Here is a 27717-nt window from a genome sequence, read left to right as displayed (position 1 = left end):
TTTCATTTAGATGATACATTTATTAATTTAGAATGAAAAAGTTATTGTATTCTAGAGTGCAAGAAACACATTTGGACACTGGACCTCCATACAGAGAGAAACAATGTCTTCAGAATTATTACAGCAAAAAAACATCCTCTGTACAGTATTACAGATCAACCAAATAAGCAATAACATTTGTAAGAGAAAAAACATTCAGTACCATCAGCAGATGCAAACAGCAGTAGAGAAGAAAGCGGCAAGGATCTAGCTAGACAAAAAATGTTCCTATCTTTAGCAAGTTCAGGCTCTTGGCAGTACTCACACTAGTACTAAAGGCATTAACTTTTAGCAGACGCCAGTCTTACATCTGGCTTTGGCTCCAAGCTGTTTGAAGCCGTTGAGCAGAAGAGCAGTGTCAAACAATATTATCCCACTCGCATTTCATCAAAAGCTACAATCATAATGAGTGACAATTTATCTACATCAAGAAACAGACTTTTGGTTCCAATGCCTTCGTTTCACAGACCCCAGAAAAACCAACTACTCCCTGCCTTTTCTCATCTCTCTCCAATTCAAACCTGACGACAAGCAGTTTGACAGAGGATATGTATGTGAAAAAGCCAAGTAGACTGACGATCAGTGTTTTGTTCTGTTTTTAAAGAGTAAAACATCTTGAAATCAGAATTTCAGCTATAATGCTTAATTAAATCAAGACAAATCCCCAGAATATTTAAGTGTAGTTTAAAATGCAGAAATCCCTCTACTGGCCATAAAGCTCCTACATGCCCCATCTTCAACTCATACCAACCCTGTTTTGCATAACAGTTGCATAAAACAAGCCACCAATACCAACAAAAAAGAACTAAGAACAGGAGCTACAACTCACTCAGAGACCTGGAACTTTGTACATGAATAAGTCCAGCTAACATTCTCGCATATCTCTCCTGATTTTTAGGATAGAAAGGTGTTAATTCTCTGCTTGAAATAGAGCTGTAATAGGACGCAGTACAATTTACCAGCCATTAAGTTGAACCACGACTGCTTGCTTTTATAAAAAGCTGTTATAGCAGATCCCAACATTTTAATATAAAAATTTAAATATATACATTTTCCCTGAATTGTTCTATCCCTATCAATTCATGCTGAATAAGTTAGAGCAAGGGACTCTTCCTGGAGACAGCTAAGCATTAGATCTTTACCAAGATTTACTCTCTTGATCAATGATGTCACAAGTCTCTGTGCTATGAAGATAAAGACCAAATGCCTCCACACCTATTCAACCACAAAATTTACAGTGATTGCAGGGAAGGTACAAGACTAGTTTCTTGATGAACACCCGTTTTAGTTTAGATAAACAAGATGTGGTGACTCTACTACTAAAGCACAAAGAAACTGCAGCCTTGAATCTCATTATTGGAAAGACAATGGGAGGATGTATAAAGACATTTAGGCTCTCAAAGGTAAATTTAAGACCATAGGGGATTTGTAACAAAATGTAAAATTGTACATTATGAACAGACAGCTTTAAAAGATCAGGAACTGGGATGATTTTTGGTACTATATTTTAAAAGTTTCAGTATCATTTTTAATCATAAAAAAATAAATATTCATATTCTACCATCAGTGCTACCAAAAGGCTTCTTAAATGTAGGTGGGAAAAAACTTTTCAGCAGATATGAAAAAGAATATTTTAAGTGTGGGACACGGAACAAAGTACAGGGAAGAAGAGAATAAGGGTCCCTTTTCCCTATTCCAAACCTGGCTTTAAAGTTTTCATGAATCACTCAAGAGCCTGGATTTCAAATGTACATTCATTCCAACTCTTGAAAATATAAAAGAGTATGGCTATTGTATAAAGTATTCGAACACAAACATTAAAAAGATAAAACAGCAACATTGCACATCACTGGAAAAAATAAACGGGTGCATACTACTTAAAGTGCATTACTTTACCATCTACACAAACAGACACTGCAGAAACTTAACCAACAGGTGTAACTGGTGAGTTCTGTAAGATTCTGCAGTTCCAAGATGAACTGTTATCTGAAAAATTAACACTAATAATAAATACAAGCGACCTCTAACCTCCTTGGAGGATCAGACTAATTCAGATATGTTCCATTGTCTCCCACAAAGAATTTATTTCCATCTGCATCAAATCGTAATAAATTGGGTTGGACCAGATGACCTCCAGAGGTCCCTTCCAACCTCAGCCATTCTGTGATTACAGCAACCAAGTAAGTCACTGGGCAACTCATAATGCCATTCAAAGATTCTGAAGCTATTTTCCATGCTTCTGATTTCAAATTACATGAAAAAATGTAATAGTTTTTCCTAATACAATATGATAACTTTGCTGAAACAAAGAAAGAAGCCTTATGACCAGATCATAAATTTTTCCTTTTTTTTTTTTTTTTTTTAAATAAGTGACAACACCTTAAGTAGTTCTTTACGGCTTCATTAATTTCCCAGGTACAAAATCTTTCCTTCTGCACTCATCCTTTTGAATAGCCACGGGAATGCAGAAGTAGTAGCAGTAAGAGTGCAATTCGCAGTGGGAGTACATTAGGGTTCTGTCCTGTTCTCTGCTACAGCAGTTCAGACCTTCTAAGCTGAAAAGTTACCTGTTAAGATTTTACAGATACATGACCATACTATATTGCAGGATAAAGCCCCAAAATACACACCAGATAACATACTGCTTTGGTGCTTGATGACTATATCAAATATGCTCATTACAAATACCTACAGTGTAACCTAAACATTTAGCTTATTAGAATCAAAAAAATTCGCTCAATCAAACAGTTGAATGTATCACAGCAATAACTAACCACCATAGGACAAGGAAAAGGCTTTTCTTTTAATTTCTGGCAGAAACAGGTTGCTTGATTAAACCTGAATACTTTAACAAATTAGTTATGTTTAGAAAGCAAACCCTTCAATGGAAAAGCAATATTATTTTTTTTCAATCTAACAAACAGTAGTAAATCCTGTACTGCATAGAATTACTTTTTAAGAACAAGTTTTTGAAATGGGGGAGAAAAAGGAAAAAAAGCAGCATTACTTCCTATCCCCCATCAGAACATAGCCACACAGGGCACAGCTGATAGTGAAGATGCTTCAATGCTGTTTTGTAGGACATACACTAAACTGAGTATGTACAGGTAGAGAAAGAAGGTGAAAAGATCCAAATGTCGAAGGACGAAAGGGGGTATAACCTTTCACATAGGATGCACTAACAGAAAACTGTTAGGAAATTCTTCCTCTAGCTAAATCCCTGGCTTGGCAAGTAAAAATAAGTGGCATTGAGGGCAGGGAGAATGCAGGAAGTGGGGATCTATGATTCTTCAGCCATCTGAAGCAAGGAGTTGATAGCTGCATTCTTGTTCCCCCTCTGAGCTTCTAGCACTGAGCGGATAACTTCTCTGTCCATGTTGGGAAACATGTCCTGGATAGACTTCAGGTCCTCTTCATTACACAGGTGCTGAGGGTTGACTGCAGGAGGTGGTATTGCCACAGGTATCATGTCTGGATTGCAGACTGCAGGCATCCCTGCACACACACAAAAAAAAAAATACAACACAAGCATGTGAGGAAAATTAATGATTCTGAAGAAGAAAGTGGCTCATCCCTCCCCACTAACCCACCAACTTCAGCATTTATTTATTTTTTCATCTACTCTGGAAAAGAGATTTCAAAGACTGTTGCAATCAGAACACATTTTTCTAGAACTGGACCTCTGCCCAAGTTACGTTCCAAAAGCAATATGGTAACAGGTACAGCTCAAAATTAGATACAACCTGTATTAACCAGGTTTATACATGAATCACTAACCAAACCCTAAACATATTTAGGTCCTGTGGTGTGATGAGCAAGGTATTTTTACTTCAGCATTATACATGACTGATAAGTAGACATTCATTGAATGCAATCTCTGTTGGAGGAAGTTAGGTCCGCTAAGAGATTGGACCATATTCAGGAACAAATCTTAAGCAAACATTTTTTCCTGGTTGAAGTTCCATCTAGTAAAGCCTGCAAAGTCACAAAGTAGCAAAAAAGCAATCCCTCTTACACCCATAGGGGTGCACACTGTTTTCCCTGTCCCTCTGCCAGAGTGCAAATGTGACATTTTTCATGCACTTTATTGCTATGTGAAATTAAAGCACTGTTGGTTTAGAAAGACAGTTTTAGAAAATGGGGTTTTGAATTCTGATTAAAAAGAATTATTAGACAAAAGACCCTTTTCATCACTTGAAAAGTTCTACCACTAGTTCAGACTAGATCTGTTGCTGAAAAACTACCACTTGTTTTTATAGAACTGAAACCAAGTATAGTAGTACATTTAGAGGATTTTTAATTGCTGAAAATAGCCTATTTCACTAAAAGCCAGCCCTGATTATCTTAGTCCCACATTCTATGCATTACTTTAGTTCTGCCTTATTGTTTTTAAAATAGGGAAAGAAGAACTACCTGCATCTAGATGCAAACATGGCACCAATTCATAACTCAGCACAATAAAGTCTTCACATTTGCTCTCTACTCCCTTTCAAACATTTTATCCACTTTGACCTCTATTCACCTGATACTTTCATGGAATAGTCCACAGTAATTCAAAGATCTGTATGTGTAGCAATAGTCAATCAAAAAAGCACCACTAAGTATTTTATTTTTACCACCTATTTTTATCTTTACACATAATATTACAATGTTGAAGTATGCCACTATGTCCCATTTACTTAGTAACATGAGATTTTTCTGCAACCTACTGCAGTCAAAGAGACTTAGAAAACTAAGTGGTTTTATTTTGACACGTTATCTATTAGTCCCCTTCTCTTGATTTCATCTTTAAAAATACAATACACCCCACTAACAGCCTCCCTCTATTACGGAATCGCTCAACGCTTATTTTCATTTGTTCGGCAGATTTTCAAAATAGCTACTAAACCAGAAAAGAACCTTTATTCCTACCACATATCTTAGTACAAGAATCTTTAGCAAATGACACTGTCAAAAATGCTGCTGACAACATGACATACAGAGACCACATCATCCTGACCTACACACTCACAGACTCACAATTTATAAGCTACATGCTTTTCCTACGCAACTGTCAACTCCTCCTAGAGTTTACCTAAGTGGTTTTTGTTGTTGTTTCTAAATCAAAGACTTAGAATCTTCATAGGTTTTAATTAGCTCATGGTATATCATGAAAACATTTACTCCAGAACTGTTTCTCAATAAATTTCAATTTGCTATCCTCATCTAGAAGCAAAACAAATCAAGTAATAGATTACATGATATTTGGTTCCCCCAAAAAAGCATAAAAATACCCATTAAATGTTATCTTACCTGCATTTTCTTACTGATCATCTTATTAATTACTTGTAAACTCTACTTGGATCAGCTAAACATATCTGAATCAACTCTGGTTGACAATATACTGTAACTGAATATAGTTTGACTGTGTATTGCAATTATGATTTTACTCGATGTACTTTCTTCAGTTTGGACTTCGGTCCTATCCAACTTGATACAGGGGTGCATTACTGAATTGTAAAGTGTCTCCATAGTAATCATTCTCTGACTTAAATTCCTCTTGTAATCTTCTCAAGCTTTATTAGAAGTAAAAAAAGGAACCTAGATGCTTTTAGTCTAGGGTACAGGCTGCATCTATTTGAAAAGGTTCAAATTGCAACAAAGTACAAGCCCCCTCTCACTCTAATTTTATTACCCACACACTGCAACCACATCTTTGCCCAGTCATATGCAACACACCCCTACCAAGGATATATATACTTTCTTCCACGACCTACACTTTGGCTCTAGAGCTTCATGTGTCATTTCAACCATGGTCCCTGGGATTCTGTTTAGCACTTTGAGATTATTTGAACATCTGGCAAATCAGACCATGGTAGTACCTCAGAGGCAATCCACAAAGTAGTCCTCAACAAAACTACAAAGACAACTCTTTACTCAACCACATCCAACAGCACTTCGGGTTTCCTCTTCTGTAGCTTCAACACTCAACTCTCTCCTCACTCTTCCTACAAACAATCTAGGCATGTATAAAATGTGAACAAAGATGTGTGGCCTCAAAAATAAAGTTGAAAAGTACCTGAAAGAACAGAGCAATACAAGTTACACTTTACTTTTAACCTCAGCTTCCTAGTTTTCTTCAGTAAGTCATCAGAACACAAAGATTATTCAACTACCGGCTTGTGTAAGAACTGTCTGCAAAAAAGGCCCGTTTAAAGCATTAACCCAGATGAAACATCAAGTTCGATTCTCAACTACCACAGCATCCTATAGCTTACAAATGAAGTTTCAGCGTCTTATCAAAAATGTCAAAAACCATGAAGGTCACACAATTTTCTTACTGCTTTTATCAAAGCAAAATAATTGTGAGGCCAAACATCTGCACAGGCAACCAACTATTTTCAGTTTGAACAACTGAATTTAGAGACAACATGTCTCCTCAGTATCGATCTACATTAACAATTTTAAAACTCCATTTTCTTCAGCTCTTATGTTAATATAATTATTTAATGTTCTCTACATTCACGCTATATACAAATGTAGGAATCACAGCAATATTTAATAAATATTTACCGTGGTAAGTTCTTACTTTTCATGAAGCTCAACAATCAAGCTATAAAATTACCAATTTGAAGAGTAGCTTGCCTTTTTTTCACCCCCTTCTCTGTTGTTTTCCCCACCACAGACTAAAAGCATCCATCATTTCTCATTTACAAAATAGTAAGCAAGACTTAAATTATGTAGCATCTAAGTTTGTTTAACATACATACACACGCAATTCAGACAATAGTTAAAATAAACTTCAGATTTTTCAATGTTCAGTAAAAAACTGCCTTACATATAAAGCAGCTCGTTCCACTAACAGTAGAAGACAAACTAACCCACATTAGCATCCTCTATAAATGGAACCCAATTCTCCTGTGTTGCTCTCAGGGACTAAGTTTTATAAATCAGTAGAATGGAGCAATGTTTTCTAGTTCAATGAAATGGCAATGGCAAACATGCTGGCATAAGCAATGGCATTCCAATACATGAAATGAGCATGTACAGCAGCAAGTCAGTTGCTACAAGCAGCAATGAAGCATCAAAGCCTTAACAGGGTCCTTTTTTCCACCTGCACACAAGGCATTACACACTTATTTTGTTGTTCAGTCAAGTACTCCATGTAATAATTCACTATTACTGCCCCATGCACAGATCCTTCCAAAATAAACTCTCAGGAACCTCCTCAAAACAAGTTAATTTAAACAAATCGGCACCACTTTTTTTTTTTTTTAAAATCATATTCAAACATGACTTAATGATACTTGTTTCAGAAAAAAAAAAAAAAAAAACATTTCTAAAACTTTAAAAAAGATGATGGCATCCATAGTGTTTCTTCTTCACAACCTGCCAGGTAAAATGAAGAGTATGGACCCACAGAATTTTTACAATTCCACTCCTCTGATGAAACTAAATACACTGCAATAGCCACACCAGTTGTGTTTACAGTATTCTTCTGAAATTCAGAGCATCAAGAAATGACGTTACATTTCGCAAGACATAGTTCTAGAATTTTCTGAACATACTTGATTGAACACCAGTGCTTGTATTGAAGGATGTCACAATATCTTTGCACAATTCAGTCAGATGTGTCATAGTAAAGCAAGCCTAATTGAAGAAAATTTGATTTTCTGTAACATAATTCACCTTTAGAGTTCATTCAAAATCATATCAAATGCTTAACTTCACATGAATCTAAAACAGATGTGTATGAAAGATGCATACTGATAAAAAATTTTTACTGTTTTTAGAAAAAAAAGCTCATTTGAAGAATAACAGAAGGTAACTGACAGGCAGTCCTGTCAGAACGTCATTGCAGAGCTGAGTTCTTCACTTTCAAGTTTACAAGAAGTCACGACATTACCTCCTTCTCCCAGATCTTGCAGTAGCAGAACAACTGCAAGATTAGTGTCTGTCTTCCAAGAAAGCAGTACTGTCACTTAAAATTACCCACAGGCATCAAAAAATTTCATAAGAATCATCACATCTTATCCATCAACACTATCACCAATTGCTTTAAGCCTTACAGCTTGATACTGAACAGACACAATTTCAAGAGATGCATTAAGTTATTCTATTGTGACATCCAAGTGGCAGTACCTTGTGATACAGTCTGCTGTAACATAAAGCTGCCTACATGAATTCATGCAAAGACTTAGGTCAATGAGGATGGGAGTGAGAAAAGAGCTTGGAAACTTACCCAAAGCAAAGTACTCAAGCCCTATAGACAGGTGGAAATGAAGGGACGAGGGAAAAGGAATAAGACACGGGAAAGAAATATTAATCTATTTTTAAAAGAAAATGAACCGTTCAGTTTCTAAATGTGAAAGTTGGATAAACTGAGGTAACTGCGTAAAAACTCAATTACCTAATATCAAAACAAAATGCTGCTAGGGATTCAAGTCCCACAACTAATTTGCTTCAGCACTCTGAACAAGCTTCTCAGTGTGCTATTTTTATAGAAATAGCAATTAGAGGGAACAGAAAATTAAAATAAGCTAATAGGTGTTTTAGCAAGGATTATATTTTATAGTCCAAAAAGGACAACATATATCCACAGTGTTCTAACATATCAACACCACCATAAACTAACTCATGAAACCCAGTACTGACACCTAAAGGCGTAATTTACATAGAGGTACAAGTTTACCTCAGCAGAACTGATACGCTGGACTCTTGAACTTTTTTTTAAACCTAGTTCTTATGCAGGTGTTTTTAAGTCATGTGCAGACACATTTGCTATGTATCCCATGGGGAAAACAAAACAAAACAAAACACGAGAAATACAGGTTCATTGAACCAACTTCACTCAGCTTTTTTCATGCCTTTTACATCCTATCACAGATCAGCTTGGACTGTAAGCAACCAGCATGCCACTATGTATTATTCTACAGTGCTAAATCCACTAAACTTTAGAAAAAGCAACTAGAAGAGTATAGAGAAAGCCAACTTTTAGAAGATTGAAACAGAAGTTCAGGTTTTCCCGAACCCATCCCAAAGATATCATCCATGACAACTATAGCTTGTAGCAACTAGCATCATCAGAGTTTTTAATTTTTAAAATTTTCAAAATGAATTAACACCATACAAGAATATTGCAAGGTCATTTCTGCTTTCACCACAATCTCATCCCTACCATAAAATGTGGGGTAAAGACCAACACGTTATTTGTGCCAGCGTTTCAAGCCTCATCTGCTTAACACAGCATCTAACTGCTTGCTGCTACTATTCACCTCCATTTGTATGATAGAGAGGAGTGTAAGTAAAATCAGTTGCTTTCACTTTAATTAGAAGATTAGTTATTACGTATGCAAAGTTCTGAACAGAATATTCTGTTACCCGCAGAAAAAAACACAGTTTGGCCTTCATGACACAGCTAAATTTGACTTAACACTGTCTCACTGTAAAGCTCAATTATTTTGGACAGTTTCCACGAATCAGTGTTACACTGTTCTGGATAAGCATTCCAGTCCACCCACTGAATTTATTTTTCATCTTAGACAAGATTTAGATTCTGTCTTGCCCACCAACAGAATCCTCTCCGTTTCAGATGCAATAGGCTACATTCAGCACTGCTCTTCCACTTATCTCAAGGAAAGAAACAGACCTTGCTTATTGACTATGCTCATTTAAGTGGATAGGCTAAAAAATGGAACTGAAAAGATGGGAAGGTAAATATATTCCTGTGGCATATACTGATATCCTACCGCTGCCCTTCTTTAAGTAATCAGTCTTAAAAAGAGAGAAATCCCTGTACAATATTCCAAAGTATACCAAGAATTTCCCCAGAAGATACAGTCAACTCAGCTTGTCAGAGGCCAGTTGTTTACACGGATACAAACATCTTCCTGAAAGAGTTCGCAGAATCCAGGGGGAACATCTAGTTTAGTACACAGAAAACACTGTGACAATATTTCATGTCTTCCAAGATGTGCTGTCAGTTCCATTTACCATTTGAAATTACCTTTATTAGTTTTTTATTTATATTAGATTTTATAATTATGAGTGGGTCATTAGATTAGCGAACAGGCAAAAGCTTTAAAAACTCACAGTGCTTTGAGAAATTTTCATGGTGCCCACAGAAATTCTGGAACAGCAAACACAAAGCACAGTAATATTCAAATTTTTATCAAAAATACAGAAAATCTAACTTGACCAAGGGTGGCTTATAATAAGTTAGTTTGGCATTTATGAAATTAAGGAAATACTTTCAAGTTTTCTCAGAATAAAGAGAAGTTCTAATGGAGTGATGGGACTTCACAACGTTTTAAAAATACGAGTTACAGAATCAGGAAGAATTTTTAATAAAGGTTATCATAACAGTAACTGAATCAAATACGCTGCATCTTTGCAGAAGGGAAATACTCCAATATACACATCAATATGACTGCTACATAAAGATAACATTCATATGTAACACCTGACCTTTTATCAATCACATGCACTAAACATAAGTTGTCTGTTCACTTGTCCAAGACAATTTAATAAAGTATACCTGAAAATAGTCAAGGCCAACACAAACTTACAGAACACCAAGATACACAACTGAGTTTCAGTTTTTACCTCTTCAGCTGGATGTCCAGTTTCAGTTATATCTGAAACTGGTCTCTGCTTCATTTTCACTGAGCACAGTCTGACTAGCCCAGTAATTTTGCTACGTTAATATTGTTGGTTTCATCTGTTAAAGAAATCCTGTAGTTCTATTATATTACTATAGGTACCACCCCAGTGATTAATTTTCATTTAACCACACACAAGATACTAAGTTTCAAGTTCACTGTTTCAGTGTATAGGGATGGGGTGAAGCTAGAAGTAAAAAGATGCAGCACCTAATTCAAACACAAAAACACTACACAGGAGTCTGGCTTACCACAACAGAAGCATTCTACAGGATACACACACTAATTTAGACTATTGGCCAAGAAAGACAACTCCTGAGAATTAAACTATAGAGATGAAAACACATTAAATGAAGCATATTGCGTGTTTTACATCAGGGAGTAAAGCATATAGCAAAACCTTTCTGTGTTTTGCTTTAATTTAACTCTGAAAATGAAACAGGCATTATTATTCCTTAAGTTATTGTGGAGGTTTGCTTTTGAATTTAAACTTCATTCTCTCTAATCAGGGATTGACTCTAGAAAAAAGAAATCTGTTGTGTCAGATCTGTGTCCCATACACTATCACTCATTCATATAAATGTATGAAAAGAAACTCAAAATATACTGATTACAAGATTGTTTTCTCTTAGTGTGGTGGTTTTACTGTGCTGGGCAGCTAAACCCCACAACCGCTCTCTCACTCCCCCTCCTTTAGATAAGGAGGGGGAGAAGTAAAGCAAAGAACAACTCACGGGTTGAGATAAGGATAATTTAATTAAAGGGAAATAATTATAATAATTAAATAAAGACTACCATGAACTAAACAATTTAACTAAGGGGAAAATAAAAGGGAAAGGGGAAAAGGGAGGAAAACAAACAAACAAAATAAATGAAAGCTATATGGAAGTGCAGAGGAAAGAAATTACTCTCTACTTCCCACAAATGAGCGATGATTGACCACGTCCTTGAAGCAAGGCCTCAACGCACGCAGCCGGTGTTCGAGAGGAGGACCGACGTCTTCTCAACGAGAGCCCACCCCTCCCCTCTTCTTCCTGTTTCCACCTTTTATTGCTGAGTGTGACACCACATGGTATGGAATATCCCTTTGATTGGTTTAGGTCAGCTGCCCTAGTGATGTTTCTCTCCTCACTTTTTTGCCCACCCCCTAGGAGGGTTAGAGAAAAGCCCAACGCTGTGCCACTGCTGCTCAGCAGTAGACACAACACTGGTGTGATAACACTGCTGTTCCAGCTACAAGTACAGAGTACGGCACTGTATGGGCTGCTGCCGGGAAAGTTAACATTCCAGCCAGACCCAGTACACTTAGAAGTATGTATCCTGCTGAATTCATGTACAAACTGGATCTTTTAAGGGCTCTAAGTAAAATAGAAAAAAATTAACTTTACTTACCTTTTACCTGGGTAAGACAAACACATGGTTATCTATATACTTTAAGCTTCTCATCTTTGACAGAAAAATTACAAAACCTGAAGTTAACATATCTTTCTATTGAAGTCCACAACTTAATTTGCACAGACCAAGACAAGTGACATCTGCTTTAGCTTGCCTTGACGTATTTCCACATCTCAGAGCTCCCTAACATTTCTAATTCAGAATGCTACAAAGCTCATGTGCTGCGTAGCAAGTTTCCAACAGAGTAACTTCAAAGACCACAGAAGGATGATCCTTCATTGTCTATTTAAGCTGCAGTTCTGACAGCAGAAATCATTTGGTGCACTTTCTGAAGCCTAAGCAGTTTCTCACCTGGATTGCCAGCATTTAAAAGCACACAACATATTACAGTGTGGTCTGCCAGATACTTAGGTATGCAATGACCAATAAATCTAAACTATATATGCAGAAAGAGCAGCCTTCAAGCTACTTGTTCTGATTCTATTGCTATTTTAATCCATTTAGCCAAACTTATGCAGCTCTCTTAAAGAAGGTACAAGACTGAAATCAGACCTATACTTAATTCACTTGCTTTTCTCACAAAAAATACCATAGAAAAAATGGTCAAAGTTTATAGCTTTTATAGCTTCCCCTTACATCCTGGAAAACAATAGAAGTTTGGTACCTATCTCTGTAAAACCCTTTATCTGGAAGATTTAAGAGTCTTCTATGAAAAAAACATACCTGCTATAGGCACGTATCCCACTCCTTGCTGGTATACAGTAGGCATCAGGACCACTGGCTGGGGCTGCATCATCATGGCTGCTGGCAAAGACTTGACAAAGAAAAACACAACAGACATTAGAACAACTTTGGAGGGGGGTAGGGGGCAACATGACTAGAACAGCAACTAAAACAGTGTTTAACAAATGCCATACTGTGATACTGACTATGAAATACAGACTTTCAATATAACTGTAGTAAGGCCTACCTAAATCTATAGAAAGCAAATTCTCTAGCAAATTAATTACAGTCCCTTTAATTTACAAAAGATCTGAGTGTAAATCAGCATAAGCACATCATATCAAACTATCCCTTCACAGCAGCTTGATAAAACTAGCCACTGAAAATTTATTCCTGAAGCAAATTTTTAATATGGCTTTATCGGTTTTCTTATTTCACAAGAATAAAGCATATGCTGTATTCATCAAATGAAAACTTAAGGCAAAACTGAATTTCATTAAGAGTGATAGAATGCTTCGAGAAGCAAATACTAGTTCAAATCAATTTTGAGGTAAACTAGTACTTCAAATAAAGTATCAGTTCAAGTATATCCCCTTTTACTACCACAATTCCTGTTCACTTTGATCCTGGACAATATGAGCAGGTCAGATTCCCTGTGTAGCACATTCACTTGCAGATAGTTTTAAAGGTTAATAGAAAAAAATCCTTTATCCTACGAATGAAGGGAAAAACCGTTCAGCTCTGGGGCCAAATGTGAATCTTGAACAGCACCTGTTTGCTCTTGTGCACTCAGCAGCAACCTGGAACTTCTGATCATGTGCAAGCATAGTAGGAAGCATTCAGGGGTGACCATGCTATCCAACAACTACTTATGCCAAAGATGACAGGCTAGAGAACAGCACAGGAGCTACTAAATGGATAAGAATAAGTTAATAGTTCAAGACCAAATGAACAAGAATGGAAGTAAAAATTGCAGTCATCAAACTTTCCAGAAAGACTTAAGACAGAAGAGTTGTCAGTAGTTTTTCTTTTAAATTGACATGTCTTTCTAAGTATTTAAGGGCAGGAACACAAATTATCTTAATGTTTTAATAACTACAAAACCAAATAAGTATTCATTTACCACCTCACCAAGGAAGTACTGCCTTAACTAGTATTTTTGTCTGCTCTTCCTCAAGGTAAGTATAATTATTTTAAACACTAACACATGCACACAAAAAGAATAGTAAAATACAATGGAAACACTTCTACTTTAACCTCAAATACTCCCTTCTGTAACCCTTCTTCTTCTCACCCCTAACTTATCTTACCGTGTATGACATCACCAGATTAATCATTCCTTCTTTGTCATCACCCTGCCTTCCACTCAGGCTATACCATTCGTCCTCCACATTTCCTTGTTTCAGAGACTCAGGAATTGTAATGTGTGTCCAAGCAATGCGGTCATCCATTGAAAAGGCTCGCTGAAAGGAAAACAAAATGGTGTCCAGATCATTTCTAAAAACACTGAAGAGAACTGGCACCAAAATGGAGCCCTGGGGAATCAGTGACTGGCCACCAGCCTGATGTAATTCCATTTACTAGAAGCCTTTGAGTCTGACCCGTCAGCCAATTGTTTGCCCATTGCATCATGTATTTGTCTAGCTCTATGCTGGACATTTTGTCCAGAAGGATACTGTGAGGAACAGCATCAAAACCTTTTTTTTTTTCCCTTGCCTGAATTGACATAAAGCAAACAACAGACACAGAAATACTTTACATAGTATTTCAAGTCTCCATCTGATTAATCAGCCAGAATGCAGAAGGTTCTACCTGTAAGGCAGAAGGTATGTAAACAGGCCTGTATCTGTAAATAATAATCACTTGTGAGTAGTCAACATACTACTAAGAATCAGCTCCTGCTTACACTGTTAAAATAGGCTGTGAACTCCAGTGATTCAAGAGCAGATAAAAGGAATGATGTGCCACCCCCTGCTGCAGCAATGAAACAAACTTCAACCAAGTCATAGCCTCTTAGATTATCAGAGAAGGCACATTTGTGCTAAATCTAAGTCAATACCCTGAACTGGAACAACTGAGGAGGCAGCACATATTCCCTGCTGCCAATAGTAACATCTAGCAGAAGAACGTACTAGAATTCAAGATAGTACTACTCTTCTAGGTAACCTTTGTAGAGCAGATTACCTAACTGAGCTGTTAATCAGATGTACTTAATCTCTAAAAAAAAAAAAAAAAATCAAACTGTTCACAAGGTAGGAATTTATTAACACTGTATGTTAAGTAAAACATATGCAAGAGCCTACATGAGCTTACCATACTGGCCTGAATTTCCTTCCCAGATTTAAGTTATGTTTCTACTAATAAATTCTAGTGACTACACCTTATATAAAGGACTGATTTATTAGCATTTATGAGCTTGCATATAAGCTCTTCCTGGGTTAGAATAAAAATGAAATTTTTTGGCTAAACCAGCATCGTATAAACATGCTATTTAACAGGAACATTACAGAATATAAGGCTACAGCACATTTTGATAGTGAAAAGGAACTAATATTCAGCTACCCCTTATCAGCTACAAAGCTGTGACATTCTTGGGGCAGAGCAAAGGCTTGCACATTGCTATCTTGGGATTCTGATAAACCTGCATCACTTCCCAGAGAGCACAGCTAAGAAACAGCCTTTGCTAACTCAATCCTACCTTCCAAGATTCTACCCAAACCTCAACCCAAAGAGGGGATGAAGAAGATTAAATATACTCATTCTGACCTCATCAAATATCTCTAGGTAAAAAGAATCCACACCCGGGGGTACAGTGCACTGAATAACTTTGTTCCAGCGGGGGTTCTTGGCTCCATTATGTGCTGTGGGGGTTTCATACACAGCATACCCTAGACGTATTCGACAATATGGATCCATGCGGGTCATTCCATAGTTCTTTGCCAATTTTGCCTGAAAGAGAAAAGAACCTTTAAGTGCATAATGTTTACACTAACTTGTGAAGTAACTATTATTACTTTATAAAGAGAATCAGAGGACAAAACAAAGGACAATAATGAATTGTAATGACAACAGGGGAGAGTCCTTTAAGAGAATCTTTAAAAAGAGATTCTTCTTTCAAACTGTCTGCTGTAGAAAACACTTACGTAACTTAAACATCTTCACCATAACTAAACAAAAAACAACAGATGCACAATTATAAGGAAAGATCAATTTTTGCCTTGGTTTCTGCTATCCAATATGCAGTTACAAGTTTCGTGTGATAGGTAACCTATCCTCTTCACCTGAAGTACTTTTAAAGGATGAAATACAGAAATAGAGAAGCTTCAAGAATATCAGAAGGTTTTCTTCACAACATCAATTCAACTCAGGTAAAATCTAGTTACTTATTCTTGTCAGAGAAAAAATGATCTGATGTGTGCAATTGATATTACTTAGTTCAGTGGGCAAATTAAGTTCTAAGCTACTATAAAGACAGATGCAGTAAATAATCAGAAGATATCTAACTTACCTTTGCTGTAACAGAGAAACCGGGGAAAAAAAAAGTTGATAATAGTCCTAAAGACAACACTGAGTGCTGCTGCATAGGTGCGCCAAAGTAGAAATGAAAATTTGACGCATTTTTGGCTTGTGTAAGTAACCTTTTTTTTTTTGTTACAGAAAGAAAAGTGACAAAGTGGTGCCTATGTCTCCCACCAGTAGGAGATCTAAGGAGTTCAAACAGTTGAGACTTGCAACAGATATAGTCATAACAGGTGTAACCCCATCCTGGAAGGCCCTTTACTCATTCAGGTCACACACTAGTTCAATAATTCAAATATTATTGCTGGTGAGAAATATCTCACACTGTTTCTTGTAAGTCTGGGCTTTGCAATTAAGTAGGAAATTTCGCACCCAAATCATTCTTCTCTCTCGACTCTTAAATCCAGAGATTAAAAAGCTTACCATAAAGTGTTACGAAAAGAAAACAGTATTTAAATTACTAGATTGACAGATTATGAGTATATAATCAATTGTGCTTAGATAAACTTATCACTATTCCTGTGTATCTTCAAGAAAAAAAGCTGTACACACCTTCCAAAAAAACATTTTCTGATTTCTCTCCAGTTTATTAGTAGCAGAATCAACGCACGTACTTAATCAACAGGTATTTAAATAAATACAAAATACTTCAACCAGCTTTTCGTGCTCCACAGGTTAACTACGCCATGGTAAGTCTCCTCTCCAGAGTACCACATGCCTTAATATGCAACCAAGATTGCTGCAGCAATCTTGCATGAATTCCCGGGCAGGCACAGAAAACAGTTTCGGGACACCATACGATCTGCTGTTAGTGACACCACGTTGACTGTCATCAATCACCTCCTTATTTTCCACATGCCTTAGCACATTTTCCTGGAGGATCTGCTTTATGATCTCGGCTGGCACAGAGGTGAGACTGACTAACTGTTAGCTGCCTGGGTTTTCCTTGCATAGGTTATGAAGGAGGAAACTGACCACGGAAAGATACAAAGGGAGGAATGATGCCTCTTTTCCTGTGAGATCCTGTGGTTTTCCTCCCCAGTAAGGACCTCACCTCACCATTAAGGCTGTAACCATACTCTCACTATACCAGTCTTCATGCTAAAATTTGAGGCTAAACCTATCTTTGGTATTCTTTTAGAAAAATGACATGAAAACAGCACTTGTAAATAGATGAGGTGTGTTAAGTTCACGTGAGGGACATCTGGTATTCTAATGTAGGTATTACAGAATTGTGTTAAGATAGAACATTTTTAAAAATTGAAAGCTTATAATGAAGGCAGCAATAAAGCACTGCCAAGAGAACAGAAGAGGGAGATAACAGAAAAGAGGAAGCAGAAAATAAAGAGCTAAGACTATACTCATAATTAATTAGAAAACCTGCATAAAGTACTGGAAAAAAGCAGCAAAAGGCCTTAAAGAAAGCAGGGACAGAACAAAGCAGCCACTTAAGGAAAAATACGTAAGCCAACTGCAATTTCCTACAATAGACTCAAAATTGCTAATGTCTTCCAATACTCGGTGTTTCTACAGGAAGCCTTCTTAAGCGAAGTTCTTAGAAAAAATCTGTTCACTGTAAGAAAAACATTAATTTTATTATCTGCTATAATAATAAGCTTTATAGGAAATTGCTGTGCCATACATGACACAGCTAAGAAAAAAATTTTAAAAAGCACTGACTTACAGAAACATGAAGATAGAAAAAATGTTATGAACTCACTTCCCATACACAAGTAATTTAGTAACTCAAATTCCAACAGTCTTTTATGGCCATTAATGGGAAAGGATTGAAGTTTGTTTTACAAATATGGTACGATTTATACCTGTACCACAGTAATGCTGAGTCTGCCTACTGTACCCATTGGTCCTCCATACTGTAGCTGTTGAGCTGCTTGGGCATCCAGTTGGATTTGCTGTTGCTGCTGGGTTGGAGTGATACGAAGAAAATCTTGAGGAAGCTCACCAACATATACCTTTAAAAAAAAAAATCGTCTTTAAACATGTCTCCTACTTTCATAATGAACAATGGGAAAGAATGAAAAAAATCAAAATCATAATAAAAACATTCAGCAGCATTTTACTCTGTTTTGACAGCACGAATAAAGAACTAGTTAAATGACAGAACTGCCAACTCACATGACAAATGTACTCATGCTCTCTTTTAAAAATACTCATTTCCAATATAAGCCTCTGGGGGAAAAAAAAAAAGAGTTGGACATACAGAATCCAGGCTGCTCTACCGCTAGCCATTTAACTAGTCCACACAAAGGTCAGGTCTACCAAGTCTTACATCCCATTCACACATCACATCCAATCCCGGCCAGTTATTTCACTTATCCATCACTTGCTCTATCTGATCATTCCCGTGACAAAATGGTACTCTTTCAGTATGAAAGAGCACTGAAATAGAGATAAGGTCCAATATGCTTTCATTATCATTAATGCAAGCTACTGCTCAATGAAGTTTCCAGTATTTTTACACACACCCACAGCAGATGCAACTGCTGCATAAATCTTTCCGAAATACTTGGTGCAACGCACTATTTGAAAGGGTCATCTTCAGTCATCCTCAAGACAGATCACACAGACAACATTTCCTACATATCAAATCCTTCAACAGAAAGATCTCCTAATCATTTTCCAATGTTAAACACAGTCTGCAACTAACTGTCAATTTTTGGGATAGAATCCCACCATACTCAATAACAGAGGAATTCCAAATTTGGCTTACCACTGAAATGCACAATGATGAAAAATCTTAAGTAGAAAAGTTGGAGGGGAACTCTGTCACATGTAGTAATGTGAATCAGCGATCACCATTTATGTAATGTTTATGGCATAAGAAAGGTAAGCTTCTACATGTTACTTGTCAATTCAACAACTCTGCTTGTTTCTAGGTTTTAAATGCTCAGTGAATACTACCACCAAACACACTCAGAGGGATCACCATGCTAAAATAGAGTATAATATAATAAGCAGCATAGAAAACTCATAATTAAGCTCATTTCTGTTGTCTCTAGAGATGCTTACATATTTAATACAAAACTGTCCACTGCATCAAGACAAAAGACAGTGTAATCTCTTATGTTACTATCCCAGACAAGATTACTCAATTGCATACCTGGCAAATGCATGCCCACAGAACAACATACTTTAGGAAGTTAAAAGGCCCTGAGGACATAGCTTCTGAAGATTAGACAGCGCTTGCATGCCGAGATTGTATCTGAGATAGCAACAGTCACATGAAATGCGATTTGGCAAGAGACGCCATTTCTGTTCAAGAGCCTCAGGGATCCTGGCAACAGTAGGTGTTACATGCCAGAAAGGAAGTTTATCAAAGCAGCCAAGGAGGAAGTACTGAATGCCTGCTGCTAGGCTATTACAAGGGAGGGAAGAGAATCAGTTTTGCTTACCCATGTCTTAAAATCTTACAATGAAAAAACAACTGTTACAGAAAGTGAACATTTTAAAGGGAACTTTAAAAAATAGTTTTACAGTATCTATTAAGACCACTGATTTAGAAGTGAATGCTTTGCTCATGTTTATTAGACTCTTACTTTGTCAAAGCAACAAATTCCTTTTTCATGCAACACCACTTTGCTGAAGGCATTACGTAAGCATTACCATTGTGGCAGTGCTGGAAATAACTCAGGAGAGAACAGAGAACTACAAAAAATATTCCTTACAAAGAGTGTGCACCTCATATGTTATCTTCTCACAACCAGGCAAGTTTGACATTTGGATTCCTCATAATAGCTGCTTCCTGAAGAAAATAACTCCATAAATAAATTAAAAGCTATTAAATAAGCTATTTGCAGAAAACTTTATTTGATATTTAGTAGCACTCTAACAGTGTGAACAACCAGTATGTAAACTAATGAATCCTCAGCTGATAGCTGAACTTTCATCAGCCTTTCCAGTCACTAATATGTTTACCCATAAAATATTTTTATCCACCAATCAAACATTTGCTTTATTGATGCTTGAGTAATAACTATCATGATAAAAACAGGCTAGTGCTGATTTCTAGGACATTCTACCATCATTAGAAACAGGATATAAATGAATGCCACTGTATATATGTGAGGCCTCATTCGCTACACAGTGTAAAATCCTGGTAGCCCACCTGGAAGACAATAATTCGGACTGAATCAGGCATACAAACAATCCTCCTCAGATAGCCAAAGAAATTGAATGCTTTAAGAAATCAAGCCAGAAGAGCAGAAGTTACTTCTACCAAGACAGCAACCAGCAGCTTAAAATTTAAGAAGTGTGGGGGGCGACGGGTGGAAAGAGGGAATAGACTGAGCTAAAATACCGTGCTAATCTTGAAAGAATGCTTATTTAATTTAGGTTGGAAATGAGACAGGCCCTGTAGCAGCCTTCTTATTAAAATACATATTATTAAAATTATATATATTTAAAGTAAAACACAGTCCATTTAGGAACGATTTGAAATGGCACCAGAATTAGAAAGGCAGTGAATGGCATTTGCAACATAGCAGGTCCTCTCTAATCCTTGACAACATTCAGAGATTTTCAAATCTGGAATTTTTAGCATCTTTAAAAGCATGCATCATAAAGCTTTCCTATAGCCAGAAGCGGTGGCTGCAGCTCTGGAAATACATTGCCAAATGTTCTAGCTGCCTCTGCCAGCTTTTCAGAAAACAGGATAGCATATTTTATTTGGTACAACTGTCTAACATGGACATTGGAAAACTTTATTCATTCATGATGGTCAGACAAGTGAAAAACACTATAAACCAGTCTCTGCACTGAGGTCCAAAAGAGACAGACAAAATCTGTAAGGGAGACCAAAGCTTTCTCACAGCATCTAAGCTGATGTTAGGCCATTCACCTATCTCACACAAAACTACACTCTTAACCTAGAACTGCAAAACAGACGGCACCAGAAACTGAAACCCGATAATGTAATTAAATTCTTAAAAGATCTGAGTGGCAAACCCCTCAAGAGAAATAGTGGGGTACAGGAGATACATACAATCCCATCTTAAATTCTCAGCTCTGAGTGAGATCTGGTACAGAAGTCCCAGTGGTACATTAAATAAGCACCCAGCAGAGATGCTCATGGAGGAAAATACATTAATCAGTAAGATCTCATGCTGGTTATCAGTTGATTCCATATAGATGGAGACAAACCAATAGCATACAATCTTTATCTGTAGATAAAACAGACAATTTTTTCCTCTTCAAAATATTTAGAAGTAGGCAATTGCCACCTCCATATCCCAATCAAAAATAGAGTTGTATAACCTGAGTTCAACCACAGTTTATTTTTAAAGCAAGGTGAACATAAAAGACAAGCTTGTATCCTGCTCAATACCCAATTTAAAAACAAACACACTTTTAACACTTAACATTTAAAGAAGAATGTGAAATTGAACTCCACTCAACCATCAATTGCAGAATAAAATGTTCCAATCTGAATTGTACTAGATTCTTTTTAAGCAAGACAAAAATGACAGCGTCATGACAAAACTACAATTCTGAAGCAGACATTTAGCAGGCCTTCATAAAATTTTCTTCATAAAATTACTAGGCCTGCCTAGTAACCACTTCTTAATAAGCTTCACTGACAGCATTACTATCAAAAATGAGTTATCTAGACAAAAATATTGCCCCTTCTGTCTACTAAAGCCATGTAACATCTTGTTTTGAGGATTGTTAGTGTGAAATGTTGCAGGTGCAAAAAACTCATTTCAACTCACTCCTTCAAACTGAAGGCAGCATGGTGCTCCACAGCTGTTGAGCCTAACACAGGGCTGTCAGTCTCATCCTCCTGCTCCTTCTCACTCCCATTTCTGATGCAAGATTAGGCGGTGACAATGCCACTGTGAAGTAAGCTACCACAAAGGGCTGAACAAATGAAAATGCAGTAAGTGTTGGAGGTAAAAGAAAGAGGAGGGGAAGTCATCAGGCACCTTACCTAGCTCTATAACTGATGATGCAAGTTCCTCCATAATGAATGGAAAGGCAACACGGCCCAAGGACAAGCACAAATGCTCTGACTTTGGGAACCATGATACCTTCGGAGAAATGTAATTAAGGTTTCTACACTTGCAAATGACATCAGAAGTTCTGATAGTAGGTTTCAGAGAAATTTCATGCTAAAGAGCTATGAAACACCTTAACTACTCAAAAAAGCTCTACATATTTATCTTTAAATGGTTTCACTGTTTTTAAGAAAGAAGAACTGGGTGAATAAGAGAATTTTGAACTATTCTACGTTTTGCATGCTAAAGAAAAAAATTGGGACCAGATTGGATTAAACCAAAGGTGTTGAAAGAGCTAGCCGATGCTATTTTTCAAGGCTATTCTCTATCATTTTTGAAAAGTCATGAAGATTAGAAGTCATCCCCCATAACTGGAGAAAGACAAATGTCGTACCCATCTTTGAAAAGGGCAGAAAGGATGATGTGTGAAATAACATGCAAGTCAGTTTCACTCCAGTTGCCAGGAGATTCACAGAGTGAGAAGTCCTTCTGAGAGCCATAAAAGAGGGTACAAGGAATAGTCAACATTTTCCAAGGGTACAAAATGCCTAGTTGAACCAGACTGCTTTCTATCATAAAATTAGTAGACATGTGAATAAGTAGAGAACAGTAGGTTTGTTTACCTTGATTTTCACAAAAGGCTTTTCGAAAAGGTCACCAACCACATCTCAGTATCAAAGTTCAGTTATTACAATGCACACGTGGGTTGACCACTGGACAGAGGGAAAACTGCCCGGATTACAAAGTTCAGGAGTTGAAGTTCAGTGGTCAATGACACCAGGAGTGGGTTAAAAGCAAAGTTTCTCAGAGGCGTGTACCTAACAGGTACAGGTCTGAAACCTAACATGTGTGCCTAATGTTTTTTTCTTTTCAGTGACCAGAGGACAGGATGTACATTCATAAGTTTTTCAGGATGATGCTAAATTTGGTGGAGAATGGTGGTATGTTTGAGGATACCACAGCAACCACAGCATCTGAGAGAGATACTGGCCGAAAACTCATGAAATTCAACAACAACCATAAAATCCTGTACTTCGGACAGGAAAATCCCTGGCACTGGTACAGACTAAAGAACAACTGGTAGGGCAGCAGGGGGAAACCCATGGAAGCGCAAGTGAAAGGTGAATGAGCAGTGCATTCCCAGAACAACAAAACCTAGCAGCATACCATACTGCATCAACAAAAGCCTAGCCAGTAAACTGTGGAAAGCAGTCATTTCCCTTTATTCACAGCTGGTTAGACCACATCTGGAATAGTGCATCCAGTTTGGACCCATAGAAAGGGCTGCAGCACTGGACTTGCTAGGAAAAAACAGACCCTTTGTCTAGGGCAGAGGAATCTTCAGATGTACCTCGTAGGAGCTTTCCAGTAACTCTGAGGAGTTGAGAAAATGAAGCCAGGTTCTCTTTGTAGATACATGGCAAGAAGAGAGAATTCAGTTGTCCAGCTGGAACAGGGGAAGTTTTGGGGGTGATGGGGCGATGCAGGGACAGCCACAGGTAGGAGCAAATTTCACTTTCTATTTTTTCTACAAAATTACTAGACATTTCTTACCTCATTCTTATGATTCTTTCTTTTTAACAGAAAGACTAATCTACTTACTTCCTTCCTTTGCTTCCTTATGCCTACCTGTAAGCACTTTACGAGGCATCACCTTGACAGTATTTTTCCCTTTCTACCAAGTATACGAACTATATTTAGTCCTGACCGAGCATTTTGCCACAAGCTGTTGCTACTGGCTTTTCCCAGCACATTTAAATTTGTCCATGACATTACATTGAAACATCTGCAAAACACATTCCACAGAGCAAAAGCACAGCCATTAACAAAGAAAAAGACTGATGTGGTTTCAGGGAAGAAGAAATTTGCAAAATAGGAATCTTTTGTGATTTGAAGGCTAAGTACGACAGGAACTGTTATATTCAAAAATGAGTTACAAAGTGAAGATAAAATTAATGTCTACTGACATCTCAAATTCAGGAAGTGTTTACTGCATTCTTGAGCTACATTTCAAAACAAAACCAAGTAAAATCAGAGATGACAAGGCTTATGTAGTTAAATTGCAGTATTAGAACAAGGAAAGAGAGCTAATCGCACATACAAGCTGCTCATTATAAAATTTCCAATCATGGAAGCACTGATTATTAGGGAAACCACAGGAGCAGAAATCAAAGTAGCCTAGCTTGGCACTTGATCTAAATTTTGGAGGATCTGGCACTTGCCAGCATTATGAATAATCACAGTCATCCATTTTGGCTGTGCTAGGCTAGCTGACATATCACAAATACGAGGTCTTGATGTCTCAAAGTTGAGACTTAACCTGAAGGCTGACCAGACTTTTTAGCAATATCCCTCACTTGGAAAACGTATCATTTAGCAGCCCTTCTGTATTCAGCTGTAGTTTAGATTTCAAAAGCTGTTTTGTTCTCAAAAATAACACAAAACATGAATTCACACTAATCTCTTAACATCCTGACCATAAATCTATGTTCTATCAGAATATCTACCATTAGCAGACAGAATTCCAGTTCTCTTACATCTCAAAAACTCAAGGTCAAACAGAATTTTTAATTACTCAAAGAAGCATAGTCACGAACCAGAAAGCATAGGTATAAAAACAAGACTGGCAACAGTATAGCAGCATACTTTGTTTTCTTATCTGCATGAAACTGGAACAACCTTGAATATTTTCTTGTCTGTTCAAAATGAAAGAGACATGAGAACTGCTCTCTGCAGCCCTGAAGAAAAAATTGTTTCTCTATCCTTTAGCACCATTTAGTGGCTATTCATTTGTAATGCAGTTGTATATATAGAAATAAGCAGAATTCTATCTCTTGCTCTAGAGCAAATTAAGCAAGGTGTGTTACATACTGGATCAGCATTCTCATCTATGAATGTCAGTTTTCCAATACTATATAATATAATCATTCATTTGAAAGCATTCAAATCTCTGAAGTGCTTAAGACAAAGAAGAAAAGCATGCACAATGTGGGGAGTACATAAGGAAAAAAAGAGAAAGCCAAGGCTATACAAAACAAACCCACGTACACCTTTCTACCTGCCAGGTAGAAATCAATTTTAAGTAACAGAATACTGTCAAAAGAACCTATAGGACTACCTGTGTAATTGTAAGACATGACATCCAGCATAACATCCTAGATGTTGAAACACATTTCCTTTACAACACTTAATGAAGTCTAGGAAATTTTGATCTTCAAACTGCAAGATAATAGCCAAGTCCAAGAAAGTTCTCATTAAAATCTTCTCAACCCAAGAGGATTTGAACGAGCTAAAACAAGCAGAGATTAAAGTGCTGCACTGAATATCAACAAGGTGTTTAGCACCTCATGAAATTAAAACTCTTCTTGGAAAGAAATATCTTCCCATTCCAGAGAGCACCTGCACAGTGTCACCTCTCAGCAGGTTAGGACTGCAGCCAGGCCCACTGATCAGCTTCAGCCACATCTCTGTTTGTTACCAGTCCCTGTGGATCCTCTTCAAGCACCAGTTCCCTTCTGTCTCTCCCACTTTTTCCAAACATCAGCTAAGGGATACCTAGAAATAAACTCTATTTTGTCACTTGTCTCTATATTTAATAAAATATGTCACATACTGAAAGAATGTATTTGGTTTAATCAAGCAATAAACTCACACCAAGCCTCTGGGGATAGAGGCTACCTAATTTATCAGATTCAGACAGAACAGCTGTTATCTTTTCAAAACATCACAAAGAGATAGCAGAAGTCTTAATTCACACTTTTTACCTTAATTCCTCACTGAAAACTTTTATCTTGACAACGAAACTATGATTAAAACCAAGCGAAAAAGGAATCCATTCTCGAAAACATGACAAGTAAGGCATTTTAATAAATAGAGGCTCACATAACATTACTGCCATAAGATAATAACAGAGATTCAGTTTTTCAGGATTAGTAATTTAATAATGCAGTCCTCTGGTCTCTCGGCAAAGCAAATAAAGTAGCCGTTTAAAAGAAACAAAAAACAGAAATGTAAATTAATTAAGGGGGGAAAAAAAATCTTACTTCACCTGCAGAGCAATATCATGCTGCCCATTACTACCAGACCCTTCCAGAGAGAAACAGCACACGTGTAGAAAGATGTTATACCACCGAAGTTACACACCACACCACACAACAACCTGGCATAAGGGAAGATGATCCCAGAGCGTAGCCAGGCAATTACACATTCCCCATTAACCCTCAGCACGAGCTCCCACAAGACTGTTAGACCGGACTGCTCAGCTGCCTTCCCCCCGCGGCCGCACACCACCCCCGGGCGCCCCTTTCAGCACCTTTCACCCCACAGCTTTCACAGACGGCTGCCTGAGCCTGCCCGGCCCGAGAGCAGCGAGCCCCCCGGAGCTCCCCCCGTCCCCACAGCCTCGCCGCCGGGCAGGGCGCTCAGCGGCCGCGCCTAGCCTCGCGGCGGCGGCCGGGAGAAGGCCGGGGGGCTCCTTTCTGCCCTCCGCCGGGGACCGGGGAAGGGAAGGCGCCGGGGCAGGCCCCGGGCGGCACTCACCGGGCCCCGCTGGGTGCTGACGGTGGTGGCCATGGCGCCTCCCTCAGGCCCGGGCGCAGCCGTTACGGCTCCAACGGCCCCAGCGCGAGGCGCCCGCGTCACCTGACCCAGCCCCGCCCCTTCTGGCCCTTTCCAGAGCGGCCCCGCGCGCACGCGCACAAAGCAAAGCCACCGGGTGGCTTGCAAGGAACGCGGCGCCCCAGTCTCGTCTGCGCATGCGCTCGCTCAGCGGCAGGGAGGGGAGGTGGGGGGAGGAGCCGGTCTCGCGCACGCGCACTTCGGCGCTGCGGCCTCCGCAGCGCGGCGCGCCGCCGGCCGCCATTTGGGGGCGCCGCGGAGCTGGGGACGGGGCCTCGCGGCCGCCATTTTGTGGGCGCAGGCGCCGCGGCCCCGGGTTCCGTCGCTGTGGGGGCGCCCTGAGGGGAGCTCCCCGCTCCCACGCCGGGTCTCTGCCTGCTTCTGCCTCGTGTCGGGGCTCTCCCGGCCGGCTGTGTGCAAGAAGGCAGCTTTATTATTTATTTATTTATTTCTGAGCCCCAGCCATCGTCTGGGGAGCTGCCCCAGCTTTAATGGCTTTTCCTCAGCCGAGGATGTGACCTCCTTCGGCTCTCTGCGTGTGATCGCGGTTCTTGCCAGAAGAACAAAAGCCGCTTCCATATTCATCTGAGAGCTGCCTTGGGAGATAAAATCTGATCGTTGCAAAGCCTATTTAAATAACATAACTGTTTCCTGTTGTCAGGATCTGCTGCATGAATTTAGCCCTTAATTAAAATTCTAGTGCAGATTTCGGCAGCTGGAAATAGAACAGTGCAATTAGGAACGCTCCAAATATAGCGCTGACTTTTTTC

At 38.3% G+C, this 27717-nt stretch overlaps 1 protein-coding gene across 2 annotated transcripts; it reads right to left on the bottom strand.

Annotated features, from left to right (window-relative positions):
• Positions 1-27012, bottom strand: TOLLIP (toll interacting protein). Of its 2 annotated transcripts, none has more exons than XM_082760652.1 (6): positions 26870-27012; positions 18140-18289; positions 15564-15746; positions 14108-14260; positions 12798-12888; positions 1-3534 (listed from the first exon to the last, which is right to left on the bottom strand). In XM_082760652.1, exons 1-6 carry the CDS (start codon positions 26900-26902, stop codon positions 3320-3322), a joined length of 825 nt encoding a protein of 274 aa, XP_082616778.1. In that variant the 5' UTR covers positions 26903-27012; the 3' UTR covers positions 1-3319. The 2 variants fall into 2 exon arrangements, with proteins under 2 accessions (XP_082616778.1, XP_082616779.1); XM_082760653.1 differs by lacking the exon at positions 26870-27012 and adding an exon at positions 26643-26797.
• Positions 27013-27717: the final 705 nt, after the last annotated feature.

This window comes from Aythya marila (assembly GCF_965140915.1).
Source record: "Aythya marila genome assembly, chromosome: 5".
Taxonomy (NCBI): domain Eukaryota; kingdom Metazoa; phylum Chordata; class Aves; order Anseriformes; family Anatidae; genus Aythya; species Aythya marila.
Note: the sequence above shows the minus strand (reverse complement) of the source record. Positions and strands in the feature narration are given on the sequence as shown.